We start from the raw sequence: 17252 nt of genomic DNA on the forward strand, positions 1-17252 counted from the left end.
ACAGATGGAGCAAGATGCTCGAAGGGCCATTTTTCCCCAAGCTTGAACTGAGCACTTACTTGGCGTGTCACTTTTTGAGGGGTGGGGATACTGGACAGTCTGTTCCAAGCTACGGAATGCTGCTCCTCTGGCAGCTCTTACGAAGGCCATAAAATTAATTTTGTCTATGTTTGTTTTAAGGTTGGCTCTGCAAGTTTTAATGTTGAGCTCCACTTCCTTATTGTCATTCTGTCATTTTCAGTCCTGTCTATATACTGCTTTCCAAATGTGCCCCTCTCTCTCTGCAGATCAGGGCCACACTGACAGAACATAGACGTTTCTCCAAACTTGGGGTAAGCCAGAGTCTTGAAGAAAGGTCCTAAAGCTACTAAGGGTGGAGGAGAGGATAGAAAATGCCCTAAACAGAGAACAGTTGACTGTGCAAGTGCAGGGAACTATTCTTTGAATACAGTCAGGCACGAAGGAAGAGGGCAGCAGGGGATCTGCCCATCAGACAGGTGAAGAAGAGTTTTGGCTTGCCTCCACTTGGGGTGTGTTTGGGGGGGAGAGAAGCAGGCATGGTGGCTCACCCCCCCAGGTGACAATGATGCACTGCAGCTGTACTCCATCAGCACAGAGTTCAGGCAAGTGAAGAAGGAGAAAACACTGCTTCTTCCAACTGCCCCCTGACATCAATGGAACAAAAAAATCTCCTCCATAGCTTCCCAGCAAATAACGTGCTTCCACTAGCCAAAAACAAGCCAGGGGGGTAACTAAATGTTTGTTCTGCTTCTGGGTTAGAAGGGGGAAGGATAGAGTGGAGCATGGCAAAGGGGGGAGACGGAAACAAGGGGAATGAAGGGGGGGAAAGGAAAGGCAGGGTGAATGGGATGCCCCCTCCCCACACATTTCTAATTGTATTTTGCACTGATGCTTAATACATACTGCAAGCCACCTTGAGGTACATGTGTGCCAAAAGGCAATGCAGAAATTAACAATAAATGACTACCTGTTCTCTGAGAGTCCTCAGTTCCTCCTTCAGCTCCCTGAAGATTGCTTCTTGCTCTTGGGGCAGAAAGCTGCCATGAGCTTCTTTGTGTAGTTTTTCCAGGCGAGTTATGTGATCTTCTCTAAATTTAATTATCATCTTATTGGACTGAATGAACTTCTCCTTTCTAGCACACAGATCTTCTAGCTGGGAAACTTTACCTAACAGCACCTTAAAATAAAGACAGCTGATTTAGAAAGACACAACAGAAACATGTGAATCATACATCCATCCCGCCAAACAAGGTTAGGTACTGATCACTGGAAGACCTGATGAAATAAAAAGCACCACCCTTTTAAAATGATCCTTCCATTTCCCCCCAGGTGACCTAAGCTTATTTTATGAATAAAATATGATAATCTAAAAGAAAGCTATAGCTTTTAAAGCTTCATTCTTTCCCCAGAACAGGAATGTTTTGTGCCAGGGCCCAGAGGGCTTCGTTGCTTAGCCCTACCTTCGTCAGATGGTGTGGGTATCATTCCTATTCTTACCTTCCTTTCACTTTCAGATTTTTCCAAGAATAGCATAGCTTCAAGGAACCTGTTCATAAAATCCATATTTTCCACATCATGGGGAATGGTAGCTTAAAGAGAAGGTTAAAGAGATATTAAATACAGTGATCTCTTGGAGGGAATTAACTTTCTAACACTTGCTCTGAGATTGTGATTTTTAAAAATAAACTTAAGCTGTTCCTGACAACACAGTCAATATGTTTAAGATGATAAAGAACAGATGACTACAATAAGGGGAGCTTCATACCTCCCTAATCCACAGCTACAAAAGGACTGCCAATTGCTTAGATCTCATGAAACCAAGCACAGTCTTAACCATATTCATTCAAGAATCAGCCCAGCCCCGCTTTATTAAATTCAATTTGCACCCCAATCACATGTAGAATTAGGCACAGATTCTTATATAGTACATAAGCACGCCAATTTCTGGCAGTGAAGAATATGCACATTTATGATGGGAGTATGTTTCATTAAACATCGTAAGAAGCACTTCCAAGGACTGTGTTTTGTTCCTCAGTGCTCTCAGAACTGCACTACTGTCTGAGATCAGCAATTAATAGCGACAGAGATTGCATCCTTGACTTTGTGAAAGTGAAATAAAACAGCAACTATAAAAAAACCCCTAAGAAATACCTGCCAACTTGTATCCTAGTTCTGTGACACTCACTGCATGCCAATAGTTCCGTTAACATTTTACATCTCAAGCTGTTTTGTTTTTTTAGTTAGCGAAGGGGGCATTGTCAAGAAAAACCACACACCACCAAAAAATGGAGTATTATTTTAACAGCTTATTCTAATTCTTGAAAAGAGATGATTTACCTATAGAAATGGAAGCATCATGCAAATATTTCTCTGAAGTTAGCAGTGCCAGCTGCTCCTTTAGTTTCTTCAGTTCAGATTGGAGCTGTTTTACATTTCCTTGGGTGTCTTCGTTTACTACCGCCTTAAGCAGAAATTTTAAAAAAATTGATCATATTGGGACAAGATTTTCCGCTGAGTTTCTTCGATATCTTGCTGGTTTTATATAGAGGTTTTTATTGTTTATGGGGTCTTAACAAATTTGTAACCGCCACGAGCCCTCAGGGAGCGGCGGGAAATAAATCGAACAAACAAATAAACAATGAAACAAACAAACAAATACTTGTGGTCCTCGTGGTAGGAACAGATGGTACAACTGAGTTGATGGGGCAGACATTTGAATGTGTTCTTGCCGCCATGGGGGTGTATGACTGGTTATTTTTCTTATTTGTAAATTATTTGCAAACTTAAAGGTTTGTATGTACACATATATTTGCAAACCAAAAGGTGACTGAATGGTGAAAATATTACAAAATTCTCGAACTACATCATATCATCCAACATACCTTGTTTTTAATTAGTTTTGCTCTCTGAGCAAAATTAAGAGTGGACAAGGTTTCACCAAAACATCTGGATCCTGGATGAACATTTGCTATGATGCAAGTTTTTGCATTACCTCCAAGGGAATCCTGTTTGAAGACATGAAAGTTGATTTCAACTTCCCTCCCCCAATACAGCCTGAAATACATTCTGCAGATTTGTTTTTCCCTCTTTTATAAATTCAGCATTCTGCTGTGGAGATGAGAGAAGGAGAAGGGGACAGAGTGTCTTCAGTGACAAAATGCTTCAAAGCGGGAAACAACTGCTTTGTCACTGTGCATTACTGGGAAAATATTTAGCTACGATGAGCCGTTTTCCCATTGGTACCTGATAACGCAAACATAGAAGTCAACTGCTGAACACACTATGGAGCCCACCGCTACGAAATAAAAGTTGGTTTCTGTAACAAAAATAAATGCCAAGCTTTATAGTTAAATAGCGCACACTTAACTCTGTGCTGCGGCAAGACTGTAAAAAGCATCAAAAAGGTCACCTGCCCACTAACCATATGGAATATCAGAAGATTAAAGAGGCATAGACAACTGATCTCCCACCACATTTAAACCACTTCATGTAGCCGTATGTGAACACTTAACTGGATCTCTAATTATCAAAATGTTTATTTAAAAAGAAAAATCCCAGACCTTATGCTGCAGCATAGGCTCAAAGCTGCCACACTGGATAATTTTCCATTGCCTTGATTATTGTGGCAACATAATAAGTGCAAGTCAACTTTTAGAGCTTGTTCCACCAGGCAATTGCTTGAGTCTGACCGACCCCAACAACATCCATTGGTCCCCTCTCAGACACCCACTTCCATGACCTAAACCAGCCTGACCTCCCTGGGGGTTTTGTCTAAGTTGTCATTCTTATTATATTATCATTAACCAAAGCCACTGAAATTCTGTTAATTTAGAACCACTGTTGGATGTTCTAAATTGTTCTAAATTGTTCTGGATGTTCTAACCCCTGCAATGTTCTATGTATTACCCCTGTGCTTGGTAGGCGGCTCCCACGTTGTAACAGTCATCTCCTGAAGAACAGGTAAACCGAGAGCCTTCCTTGAGTGCAGACTTCATACCAGGAATCAAAGTAAACGTGGGCTGTTTTAGTAGATGGCAATTATGGCTGCCTGAGTTGCGGAGTGAGGACCACTGATGCACAGAGTCCTCTGAAAGGGGAGTGGGGGAAGCTCTAAAGCCTATCACCAGTTGAACAAGGGTTGCTCGCTGCATCTTACAGTGGCAAAGGATGATTCCTATGTGCCTGTAGGGCAACTTTAGTCACATGAGGGATTATCATCCGTTCCTTCACTCAGAGCAGTAAGAACTACCTCTGCCTGGGCCTTCTTGGTAGTACCTCCTGTTTTATGGTACAGACTGTCTGGGGATAAGAGGAAAGCCCCTCTCCAACCTTGAAAAGGATCCAGAACCTCTTTAATGCAGAGCTTTTCCTATGAGCTCTTAGTAACCCTTGAGTAGAATCAAACATTGTAATGAAGAAGAGTTGGTTCTTATATGTCGCTTTTCTCTACCTGAAAGAGGCTCAAATCAGCTTACAGTCGCCTTCCCTTTCCTCTCCCCACAACAGACACCCTGTGAGGGAGGTGAGGCTGAGAGAGCCCTGATATTACTGAAGAAGAAGAGTTGGTTCCCATATGCTGCTTTTCTCTACCCGAAGGAGTCTCAAAGCAACTTACATTCGCCTTCCCTTTCCTGTGAGGCTGAGAGAGCCCTGATATCACTGCTCGGTCAGAACAGTTTTATCAGTGCTGTGGTGAGCCCAAGGCCACCCAGCTGGCTGCATGTGGGGGAGTACAGAATTGAATCCGGCTCACCCGATTAGAAGTCTGCACTCTTAAGCACTACACCAAACTGGCTCTATTTGCTTTGTCTACCTTTTTTATCTGTACTATTTCTGTATCTTGGTTTTTTTATTTCTGTTATCTGGGTTTTTAATGATGAAAGTTACACCGAGTCTCATAAATCAGAAAAAAAATATTTTTACTTATTATGAATACCTTCTGATTAATTGCAGAATTCTGGATTCACTCCAAGGCTAGATTTGGATTTCTAGTTCTCTCAAAGCGACTGAACTTTCAACAGCATAAAACCTGTCGAGCTTCTATAAACCTTGCACTGGTTACAAGCCTGACTGCTTCCCATGATGAATTCAACGTTCCTCTTACTAAGCAGCAATTACAAAATAAAGAAATGCCATCTGTTTTAACACACACTACTTATTTTGCATTTATTCTTGAAGATCCCCAAATGTGACGCACCACTCTCTTGACAATACACAAACCCACCTAAAAACATACTCAGCTTGACAACCAACAATTCTGTACTTGATGAACAACAATGCTGCCACAATGATAAATATGCTTTGTCCAACAGAGCAGAATGATACAGAGGACTCTCCTGAGGACGAGGTAATTAGCAGACCTGACCCACAGCCAGCGAGAGAGACCCTATCTGAGGAGCCAGACACAAATCCGCAGCCAAGTACCTGTGCAATAGTCCCTCAGCCCTGAGTTGGCAACAGAGTCACCTACCGGCTGGTTTACCTCCCCTTTCTCCAGAGTCTTGGGAACAGCGCAGGAGGAAGATGGGGGAGGGGGGGGAACTGTAAGACAGAAGGTGCAGTGCCAGACTGGCAGCACAGGACTGGCTCCACATCAGTGAGGAGGAGGAGTATTTGCAGGAGCAGGGTTGAAATGGCTGCTAGCTGCTTAGTATGATGTTTAAAAGCAGCCAACAAAGGAGTGGGATGTGTGGAAGCGACATGTCTGCCAACTGGCCGCTTGTGATCTGGACTGGTTTCCAGGGGCTCATGGGAATTGTAGTCCATGGACATCTTGAGAGCTGCAGTTTGACTACCCCTGTTGTAGGCCCTCTGCTTTGGGATTCTTCTTGGGAGAGCCAGTTTGGTGTAGTGGTTAGGAGTGCAGACTTCTAATCTGGCATGCCAGGTTCGATTCTGCGCTCCCCCACACGCAACCAGCTGGGTGACCTTGGGCTCGCCACGGCACTGATAAAACTGTTCTGACCGAGCAGGGATATCAGCGCTCTCTCAGCCTCACCCACCCCACAGGGTGTCTGTTGTGGGGAGAGGAATGGGAAGGCGACTGTAAGCCGCTCGGAGCCTCCTTCGGGTAGGGAAAAGCGGCATATAAGAACCAACTCTTCTTCTTCTTCTTCTTCTTTGGACTTGAAGCTACGTCTAACTGGTATCTGACCCTTAGAACTGTATTCTGACAAACTCTGATGTTGAGAAACTTCTGTCTGTCTGCTGTGTGTCTACAATCAGGACATGTTTATAACTGAACTTTGGAGACTAAACGGGCAGCACTCTCCTATGCAACAGAGTCTAAAAGTTTCTTTAGTTTGGATTGCAACATACTTTTGCATTTTATTTATTTATTTATTTATTTATTTATCATACTTTTATACCGCCCTCCCCGGAGGCTCAGGGCGGTTTACATTATAACAGAGAACCATACATAAAACAGTCTGTAGAACATGTACACCAATAACCAACAATTGCAACCAAACACAACACAGTATAACAATAAACAATCATAACACAAACAGGTCCAGGGCTTGTTGATGGGATTCTGAGGGGGGTGGCTTATTGATTGAATTCTGAGGGGGGTGGGGGGGGGGGAGCAGGGGCCCTTGGTCGCTGTAGATTACATCTGGTCTCGGCCAAATGCCTGGTGGAGGAGCTCCTTTTTGCAGGCCCTGCGGAACTGTTTAAGCTCCGTCAGGGCCCTGATCTCCTCTGGGAGCTCGTTCCACCAGTTAGGGGCCAGAACAGAGAATGCTCTGGCCCTGGTCGAGACCAGACGGACTTCTTTAGGGCCAGGGATCCTTAGCTGATTGGAGGCAGTAGAGCGCAGAGCTCTTTTGGGGGCATAGGCGGGGAGGCGGTCCCTCAGGTACACTGGGCCCTGACCGCGTATGGCCTTGAAGGTAATTACCAGAACCTTTAGTCTGATCCGGAATTCAACTGGTAACCATTGCAGCTGATGGAGAATAGGCCGGATATGGGACCTCCACGGTGTTGCCGTGAGGATCCTGGCTGCTGCATTTTGAACTAGTTGTAGTTTCCGGGTCAGGGCTAAGGGCAGGCCTGCGTAGAGCGAGTTACAAAAGTCCAGTCTAGAGGTGACCGTCGCATGGATCACTGTGGCTAGGTGTTCCGGGGCCAGGTAGGGCGCTAGTAGTTTGGCTTGGCGGAGATGATAGAATGCCAGCCGCGCTACCTTTGTGATCTGGGCCTCCATTGTCAGGGAGGCGTCCAGAATCACGCCTAGGTTCCTGGCAGAGTGAGCCGTAGAGAGCTGCACGCCATCCAGGGTAGGCAGGCGCGCTTCCTCGCATGGGCCCTTCCTACCTAGCCACAGGACCTCCGTCTTTGAAGGATTGAGCTTCAGACGACTCTGCTTGAGCCATCTCGTCACTGCTTCCAGGCAGCTGGCTAATGCTTCTGGGGGAGAGTCAGGGCGGCCATCCATCAGGAGGAAGAGCTGGGTGTCATCTGCATATTGATGGCAACCCAGCCCAAACATCCGTACCAGCTGTGCGAGAGGGCGCATGAAGATGTTGAATAGGATAGGAGAGAGGACCGCTCCTTGTGGGACTCCACAAGTAAGTTGCCGGCGGCCTGATGTTTTCTCTCCTATTGCAACCCTCTGTCCACGATCCTGGAGGAAGGAGATCAGCCATTGAAGGGCTGTCCCTTGTATTCCAGCATCGATGAGGCGGCGAGCTAGAAGCTCGTGATCGACTGTGTCGAACGCTGCTGAGAGATCTAATAATATCAGCAGTGCCGACCCGCCTCGATCCAACTGGCGACGGAGGTCGTCCGTCAGGGCGACTAGCGCTGTCTCTACCCCATGGCCAGGCCGGAAGCCAGACTGGGATGGGTCTAGGACCGAAGCTTCTTCCAGGTATTCTGTCAGTTGGTTTGCGACTGCCCTTTCTATCATCTTGCCCAGAAACGCTAAGTGAGACACGGGCCTGTAGTTGTTAGGCTCTTGTGGGTTTAGGTAGGGTAATCCAAACAATTAAACAGACAAGGGAGACAATAAGCCTCCTGTTATCATTCCATGGCTTTCCATATGTATAGAATCAGTTAATATTTCTGATTGCCTCATCGACTTCCAAGAGGAATAGCCACAAGCAGCAGACTTCACGCACACCTGCCCATTTCATAAAAGAATGATCTAACCATCACTAGCTTTTCTTCTTTTGAAACCAGCTGTGCAAAAGATAATGGCATACATTACCCGTAGTAAAAAAGTGAGTTTAGAGTCCCTGTAGCAGATGTGTCTCTGCTTCCCGTTGCCTATGTCAACAAGGGCTGTGATCACTTTGCCCAAGCAGCTTAATGATCGGTTTATGTTACCTGCCTCCTAGAGGGAGAAAGAAAGAGGGGATTCAAAGAGATCTTTAAAAAAAAACAACAAAAGCCCCAAAGTTGTATGCTTGTCCCACGGACCTTTAACCTAACTCCTTCCGTGTGAGTATCCTTTTGCCTCTCAGACCCAGCCAGATCTACCAAATTGAGCTGAGAGGATCGAATGTTCACAACTTCTTTGCTCTTTTCCACCGACTCCACTGTGATAGTAAAAACAGCATGCGACCTTGAGGACTCCCTGTTCATTGAGGTAGATGCTACACGACGATTTCGCCAGCCCATTGTTAGCACCTTGTCAAGAGAAGACAGAAACGATATGGTACAATCCATTTCTAAACCAACCTCAGTAATTAGCTATATCTAAATGTCTGGAGATACTATTGTACTAATCTTAATGTGCTCCTATTTGGTCTTAAATGTGGTCTAGAAGCAAGCCAAACAATGTTAATTATTTGACTAATAAACCATGGATCAATATTTAATGACCCATATTCTCCACCTCTGTGCCTAAAAGGCAATCTAAGAAATAGCCTTCCTACAGTTCCCACTTTTTTTAAAAAGTTCTTTTTTACATAGGTTTTATATCAGTTTCTTCCACCAACTATCAACAAAAACTAAGCTGGAACCTTCAGTTTAGGGTCCCGTGACAGTACTTTACTGGAAGCACTTCTGTTAGAAAAGATTTTTAAAAGACCTCCATAGACATACTAAGTATCTCCATGGAGGCTCAGGTCACAAAGGTAGCCAAGCTGGCGTTTTTCCACCTGTGCCAAGTGAAGCTATTAACACTCTACCTGCCCCCAGAACACCTAGCCACAGTGATCCATGCAGCAGCCACATCCAGACTGGACTTCTGTAACTCATTCTATGCTGGCCTGGCCTTATCCTTGACCCAGAAGCTGCAGCTGGTTCAAAATGTGGCTGCGAGGGTCCTCACTGGAACATCATGGAGGGCCCATATCCAACCTGTGCTGTGGCAGCTGCATTGGTTTCCAGTTGTGTTCCGGATAAAGTTTAAGGTTCTGTTTTTGACCTTTACAGCCATTCACGGTCTGGGTCCAGTATATCTGAGGGACTGCTTAACTCCTTATGCCCCTAAGCAGGGCATTATGTTCTGTGAGTTTAAATAGGCTAGTGGTCCCTGGCCCAAGAGAGGTCTGCCTGGCCTGGGTCAGGGCCTTTCCAGTCCTGGCTCCAACCTGGTAGAATGGGATCCTGGAAGAGCTAAGGGCCCTGATTGAGCTCTCACAGTTCTGCAGGGCCTGCAAGATGGAGCTCTTCCACCAGGTATTTGGTTGAAGCTGGGTGGCAGAACATTGTTGGGTCCCCCCTCTTGAACCACACCACCTTATGGTGGGAGGTAGCACTTCCAGCCATTGCATGGTGGGGTGGGCTGGGCTGGGTTGAATGGGGTTAGTCCGTTCCAGTTTTAAATTGTATTTTATCCATTGTTAACTGCCCTGAGCTTGCTGGCCAGGAGGGGCAGTATACAAGCCCAATAATAAACAAACAAACAAATAACAAATAAATAAATGCTAACTGTCATTTCTAGTCACTGCCAACCCCTTGAGCATCAGGATGTATTTTTCTGGAGAGTTCCAGGGTTGTCTTTTCAAAGAAATTCAGGTGATCATTACTGTAAGCAGAAAGCTGAAAATGGTAAACAATAAGCAGCCCTTTGGATCCTGGCTGGTTAAAACCTCTAGGATGAGGGGGGGAAAGTTGTATGAAAGAATCTGTGCTTATGTTAAATCACAGACAATTCCAAACAGCAGGAGCCTAAAAGACAAGATATAGAAGTGTAAGAAACTCAAGTCGTATAAGATTCCTTCCATCTTTGTAATCACCACAGTCTTTAGACATTATTGCCACGTTAAACTAGTGTCGTTCTAAACACAGCACAGAGGTACTCCATATCTACATCTCCCTAATAAAACAGGGCTTACTTGATATGCTTCAGCAGCTGAAGTCAGCACTTGTTCCACTGCACCGTCAACAAATATCCCTTTTGTGATGTGCTCTCTGAGTAATAATCCAGATGAAGCAGAATCCAGCAAGTCAAATATCTGTTCATTGTAGATTTCAATAAATGAAGACTTGCACAGAAAACTCTTTCCAGTACCAGCCTGTGGGGGGGGGGGGGGGGGAGTGTTTGATTACAGAAAACAGGTACTTAATATTAGCTGGTCTCAAACCAAGAGAAGCAACAAATGGATGTATAAGAAGGTTTGTCACCTTCTTGCTCAGCAGACAGCCACTCATTCTGACTATGAGAAAGTAACAAGCTGTATGACCACTTGCCTCCATCAGTAAATAGGTAACACCCTAGATATCACAGGCAACCTAGGCATTCCCCCCCTGCCCCCAATTGCAGGCATTCAAGTATGGGTGAAAGGTATTGTATTTCTACTAATTCAAACAGATCACTAACCAGCTGGCAATTAAGAATTTTCTGTCATTTTTTTTAAAAGAAGGCTTACCTTTTCTTTCTCTCTGTCAATGAGAAAAAACAGATATTCAAAGCTCCGGGGAATTACTCCTCTAAGATTATGAGTGAAATTATCGGAATCAGGTGGTCCTAAACAAAAAAAAGTTTCACAAATCTTCTTAATGCTTTTAAGGAGAGACAAAAGCACCTCATACTGCCGCACTGCAGGCCTGAAATTGACCACAGTAGGCTTCAAAATGGCACCATTATCCCCATGTGAATGACATCATATCCAGTTTGGACCTGAGGATGGTTTTCCTGGATGAAAGATCAGAAGAACTAGTAACACTGCTAAAATGTCAACATATGAACTGGCTGAGAAGTTAAACACATCCTCTATGCAGTATGAAGGTAGTTATAATCTTATCGTATTATGGAGGTTCTCCAATGTCCAAATAGAAATACAGTTTAAGCATAAGTATAAGTGAATTTGTTAGTTCTTACCCATCATGGTAAATGTTTTCCCTGAACCGGTCTGGCCACTTCGAAAAGAAAAGAAAAGAAAAGAGAAGAATAAAAATGACTTGATAACCTGCCACAGATCAGTTCAAGTATTGCAAATACACAGAGAATAAAAGCTTTAAAACTTACTATGCAAAAATGGTTCCATTGTAGCCATTCATGCATGATTCCACTATATTTCTGGCCACACTCGAGAAAACTGATTCCTAAGCAGAAAAGTTCAAATAGGTGTTAATATTTTATATTGATTAAAGTAGCTTGACTTAATAGAATGCTGATACATACCATAGCATAGAAGACTCTTCATTAAACAAAATATATATGCCCATATTCAGAAACCCTTTTCATAAAATATGAGCAATTCTTCTGACATAAAAGAATTTTTATTACACACGGGATAATGAAATCAATGAGATGTGCTTCCAAGTAATGGTATGCAAGTAATAGGTTGGAGTCATTATGCGAATGTACTTAATGAACTTGGCCATTACCAAAACAATAGCAATTAACATATCATAAATCTTACTAATAGAGTACAATCAGATCTCCTTACTTCCAACCACTGTTCCCTTCAGCTGTCATGTCAGATTCCTTCACTTAATTTCCCCCCACCCCTCTACTTTTGTCTCTCTTTAACAAATACATTTTAAAATGTGAGGGATGGACTCTATTTTTATAGCATTTAGCTATTTTAGGCATTTGAAAATTATTAGTTTATGTTATAGTAGTAAAAATACAGCAGGCATAACATCGGTCTTTCCATTGATAGCACTGATATTGTGGCCTGTGGCTCTTCTGAACACTGTTTCTCTATCTGGCACCTGCTCCCTGTTCTGAGAAACTGGGTGGTCAGTGGTTCCTACCCTGTAACATCTGAAGGACTAGAGGGTAGGTATGTTGCAAGAAGTTCAAGCCTCTGCAGGGCCCATGCAAGGGATTTAAGGACCATTCTCTCTAACACCCCGTTCTCCACAGGCTCTGTACTGTCATCACAGCACCTGGGCAGCTGTTGGGAGAGTAAACTGGCTGCACAGAACAGAGAGTAAAACTACCACCATTGTAACCATCCAGGAAAAAAGCAACCTGGCCAATGTGGGCTGTTGATGAGAATTTTATTCCTCTTTCTCCACAGTGAGCTTTCTCTCCTGCAGTGAGAGAGTCCCTGTCTCACCTGAGCTACTGTGCCTCATGTTTAGCAGAGTGATGCATAAGGGCTGGCTGTGGTATGGAGAGGCAACCTGACAAGCTCAGTGGCACCATGGTAATTTAAAAGGTTATGGTTATCTATTTAGTATAAAAAGCTGCATGTTGTATGTGTTTGTATGTCAAAAATATAACATTCCGTCACTGGATCTGAACTGTCCAGTAAAGTTTAATAAGGTTAAAAAGGCAACAAATTAAAAATAACTGTCCATCCCATATTCCACATTATAAACTTGGTATTGTCAACTTTAAACCCAATGACAAAGTTCAGAAATCTAGTCATCCAACAGTTACTTTGAGTTATTTAGATAGGTTCTGGTCCAGTCTGAGTCCTTAACACACCAAGCATAGCATAGACTTATTTAATACCTCTTCCATTCCAATATAATACTCTTCCAAGAGTATTATATTCAGCAGTATCTGAATTTCTACCCACCCCTATCAACTCTTCAGATGTAGCCCAAAGACAAGTTCTGGTAAACTGTTTGTCATGATTTTTCAGTTGGTCTTAAACTCAGAACTTTGTGAATAGAAATACTTTGCTATGTTGTATCTGTTCTAAGTTTTTAGAAATTTGGTTAGCCTCTTAGGTACTCTTAGTGCAAATCATTTTCAGACAGGCAAATTTTAGCAAATATACCTGAGTTGTGTCGACATTGGCCACATGATCAAAGGTGAAGACCTTAGGTTCAGGCTTTGAATGCAGACGGATAGTGCTTGATGAAAGAACAGATAAACACAAGCCATGATCCCCATCAGCAAGGACAGATCCTTCTGGAGGAGGACGCACCCTCACGTAAACTTTGATAGCATCTCCTTCACTGCTAAAGAAAGAAATATGTGCATTAGCATGATTGTAGAGCAGGTATACTACTTATAACATTGAACTTCCATCAAATTATTCTGACCCTGAAAGCAGACAAAAGTAGGTAAACTGACTCTGAAGTTTTATTTTACTCTGAAGTTATTTTATTTATTTATTTTATTTCTTAGATTTTTATACCACTATCCCGTACAGCTTAGGGCGGTTTAAATGAAATGTTGTTGGGCTTTACATAAAACATCGTAGAAGTTCTACCCATATATGCAACTATTATGGAAATAAGTGGCTATCCAACTTAAAACAATATAACCACAGGTAGCCCTTCAAATTTACTGCCACAATCTAAGAAACAACTTGTGCCATCACACATTAAAATGGGAACCAGTTCCTGGCAAGGGAGGTAGAAACCTCCTGCTTATTTACTTGGAACTATGTATATTTTAAGAGCCTCTTGTGGCGCAGAGTGGTAAGGCAGCTGTCTGAAAGCTTTGCCCATGAGGCTGGGAGTTCAATCCCAGCAGCCGGCTCAAGGTTGACTCAGCCTTCCATCCTTCCGAGGTCGGTAAAATGAGTACCCAGCTTGCTGGGGGGTAAACGGTAATGACTGGGGAAGGCACTGGCAAACCACCCCGTATTGAGTCTGCCATGAAAACGCTAGAGGGCGTCACCCCAAGGGTCAGACATGACCCAGTGCTTGCACAGGGGATACCTTTACCTTTACCTTATGTATATTTACGTTTGGATCCTACATTGATTTTGCAAAGTTAGTCATGCTTGTGCACACAAAAATTAATGCTTACCTAGAAGGAGATAATGCCGCATCACGTGAATCACCTAGAAAACAAAAACAAAAAAAGGGGGGGTGCAAGTAAAAAGGACAAACATTTGTTACTTGCTAATCTTGCTCTGTGTGTGTGTGTGTGACACACAAACAGAGAGAGAGAGAGAGAGAGAGAGAGAGATGTCTGGTAAACTAGGCTTGTCCATCCTGGATTCAATGCAAAATGTGCATTGTGTAAAAATGGACGAATAATTTAATTTCAGAACTTAATATTCTGCAGGCTTCGAGTAACCCAGAAGTGATGCGATCTAGCCACACCTCTGTGCCATGCCCCTAGAAGTAGCATGTTTACAGTGTACACGGCATCATCATCACTAATAAAATAAAATGCTTGTTAAATAAATCATTTTGTGTGCAGTACCTTACTTGAGCAAAAACGAGAAGCATTCATTCATCTCATCTGTCATAAAGCCCACCAGGCAAAGCAGCAATTCTCCTCAGGGGAATTGATCTGTGTGATTTGGAGATCACTGATAACTCTGGGAGATCTCTAGGCATCCCCAGGAGGTTGACAATCCTAGAAAGGACTTAGAATATATTTTCCCAGGTCAGAAATGGTGGCAAGGACACGGGGAAACCTGGGAAGAAAGGAATCCTTGTGTAGACTGCACTGGATCCAGGTGTAGTAGCTCTTTGCTATGGATGCCAGCCTCCAGGTGGGACCTGGGGATCCCCTGAATTATAGCTCATCTCCAGACTATAAAGTTCAGTTTCCCTGGAGAAAATGACTGCATTGGAGGATAGACTCTCTGGCATTGGACACAGTCCTCTCTTCTCTGAATATCTGAATCCCTTTGCTTACAATAGCCTACCGTCAGCCATATATATATATATTAAATTCCCCTCCAACTGGAGTAACCCCGGGGTTACTAGTAACCTTGATTAAGAATGACTGATGTAAAGTCAAGCTATGCCCTACAAGTGGTATATTTTATTTAATACATGTTATTCTAACACATGTTCTGTTTCTGTTATTTGGAGACTTCAAGTGTATTGACTACAAAGTGCTTTGGCTTGTGTTTACTGTAAACCATCTTGGAATTTGTTACATCTGAACGTCAGTCAGAATAATATATATACTTATGACAGAGCTTCACAAATTCCTGGCATCTGGTTTATATGGAGTCTAGAAATGTCATTGCAATAATTACTCTTTTTCAGCAGGGTTCTTATGGTAGTGTCTCTTGGGTGCTTGACTAGATGTGACAGCTTCATTGTGGCTATGAAGATGCCACCTCCATTGTAAAGGGATTCTAAAATGCAGCACAAGGCCAATTTAAAATGTCCAGAGCACAAAAGCAATAAGAAGCAAAAAAAAATTATTTTTTAAATTTCATCTTTGCTCAGTGCAGCAGTTTTGAGTACATCAAGCATACAATATTATGTACATTACTTCCAAGTAAACTCACAGGAGAGAAGTGAAGGGGTAAAAGGAGCAAATCCTGTTAGCTGTCATCTGGATGGATGGTCAATGAGATTGGACTAACCCAGATCACTCACTTACTTTAAACACATTACACACAACAAACACTGTATGAATACCAGATCAGACCTATTAACAGGACTTTAAAAGATGCAGACTTGTTAGTTACAGAAATATTAATATTTTGTTTTGTTTGCTCCATGGTTACCACCAGTGAGTTCTGGATGGGAATTCATGCACCTGGCTGATCAAGGCTTATACAGTAGAATAAAGTAAGCATCCAGTGGCATCCAGCAGAACAAAGTTGGAGCCCAGTGGCTCAAGGCTAACAAAGTTCTCTCCAGGATCTAAGCTTTCATGTGCATGCACACTTTGCCAGATCTATTCCCATCACGCTTTAGAGCAAAGCTGAGCAAATTAACCAACTGTATCAGCTTTTGTGGTGACACAGGACTCCCGTCTCATTTTGCACAGCGGAGTAACATGGCCCTGATGTGGACGATGGCCCAAGCAAACCTGATCTTGTCAGATCTCAAAAACTAAGCAGGGTGCTCTGTGGTCAGTATCTGGAGGGGAGACCACTCAATGGCCAATTACCCCTGAATGCCTCTTGCTTTGAAAACCGGAGGAGGAGGTGTTGCCAAAAGTCAGCTGCAACTCAGCAGCCAATAAACAATAATTAAATAAATAATCCTAAAAACAACAACAACAGGGCTACCCATTGGAAATGATCTCTGGGCATCAATCCTCACCTACCAGCAAAATCACAGAGACCGACATGAGGGTTTCCTCGGAAGCGAGAGCCTTACTGCAAGGGCCATTCAGGTGGGTAGCTGTGTTGGTCCGAAGCAGCACCACAACATTTGGGTCCAGGCGCACCTTTAAGACCCACACAGATTTATGCAAGGCGTGAGCTTCCCTGCACAGGCACTCTTCTTCCTCATACAATGGGGATCACACCAGTACAGATAGAAGGAGCAAGTAAATGAGTAGCAAATGAGCAAACTGTGTCACAATACCCCAATCATGCAGCATGACAGTTGTTTGCTAAATAAAATCAGAGTCTAGTAGCACCTTTAAGACCAACAAAGATTTATTCAAGGCGTGAGTTTTCGAGTGCAAGCCCTCTTCCTCAGACTTGCACTCGAAAGCTCACGCCTTGAATAAATCTTTGCTGGTCTTAAAGGTACCACTGGACTCGGACTTCATTGTGCTTCTTCAGACCAACACGGCTCCTCAGGCGAATCAGTTCTTTGCTAAAACAGCCAGCCATTCCTTTTGAGCTCAGGTGCATGGGATGGGATGCGCGCGGGAGGGCGGCAGGATTTCGCGCTCACCCCCTTTTTCAAAAAGAGCCTGCAAAGGTGGGAAGAAGACCTATCGCCATTTCCTATTTCCTAATTAAACAGGGCGGACCTGAACGGAGGGGCCTTTTATAAAAGGGAGAGGAGGCGCCGAAGCCCCCGTCCGCCGCGGGCTGCCTGAGAAGCGGGAAGCGGCCTTACCTCTCATCCCGGGAGCCATCCTCGCTCCCTGCCTCCCTCTCTCTGGCCCTCCGCCGGAGGCCGCGGCCCCCGCTCAAAATGGCGGCGGTTTGAATTTGGCGCGGCGTGAAGAGCCCTCCTTCCCTCCCCCCCTCCCCCTTTTGACG

The 17252-nt window shown here is 43.8% G+C and overlaps 1 protein-coding gene across 3 annotated transcripts in view; it reads right to left on the bottom strand.

Moving 5' to 3' along the window:
- The window catches only part of KIF15 (kinesin family member 15), a 47530-nt gene extending 30303 nt beyond the window's left edge, over positions 1–17227 (bottom strand). Inside the window, exons 1-13 of one of the 3 annotated variants that reach the window (XM_077304257.1) lie at positions 17107–17227; positions 14138–14171; positions 13155–13338; positions 11441–11517; positions 11294–11331; positions 10842–10939; positions 10308–10487; positions 8443–8652; positions 8231–8356; positions 2904–3026; positions 2359–2482; positions 1519–1610; positions 989–1198 (exon numbers count right to left, since the gene is read on the bottom strand). In XM_077304257.1, the coding sequence (XP_077160372.1) occupies positions 989–1198; positions 1519–1610; positions 2359–2482; positions 2904–3026; positions 8231–8356; positions 8443–8652; positions 10308–10487; positions 10842–10939; positions 11294–11331; positions 11441–11517; positions 13155–13338; positions 14138–14171; positions 17107–17125 (1515 nt within the window). In that variant the 5' untranslated portion in view covers positions 17126–17227. Of the gene's footprint in view, positions 1–988; positions 1199–1518; positions 1611–2358; positions 2483–2903; positions 3027–8230; positions 8357–8442; positions 8653–10307; positions 10488–10841; positions 10940–11293; positions 11332–11440; positions 11518–13154; positions 13339–14137; positions 14172–17106 lie in introns of those variants that run through there. The other 2 variants (XM_077304258.1, XM_077304259.1) reach the window with 2 other exon arrangements.
- Between the last annotated feature and the right edge of the window lie 25 nt (positions 17228–17252).

This window comes from Paroedura picta, chromosome 11 (genome assembly GCF_049243985.1).
Source record: "Paroedura picta isolate Pp20150507F chromosome 11, Ppicta_v3.0, whole genome shotgun sequence".
NCBI lineage: Eukaryota > Metazoa > Chordata > Lepidosauria > Squamata > Gekkonidae > Paroedura > Paroedura picta.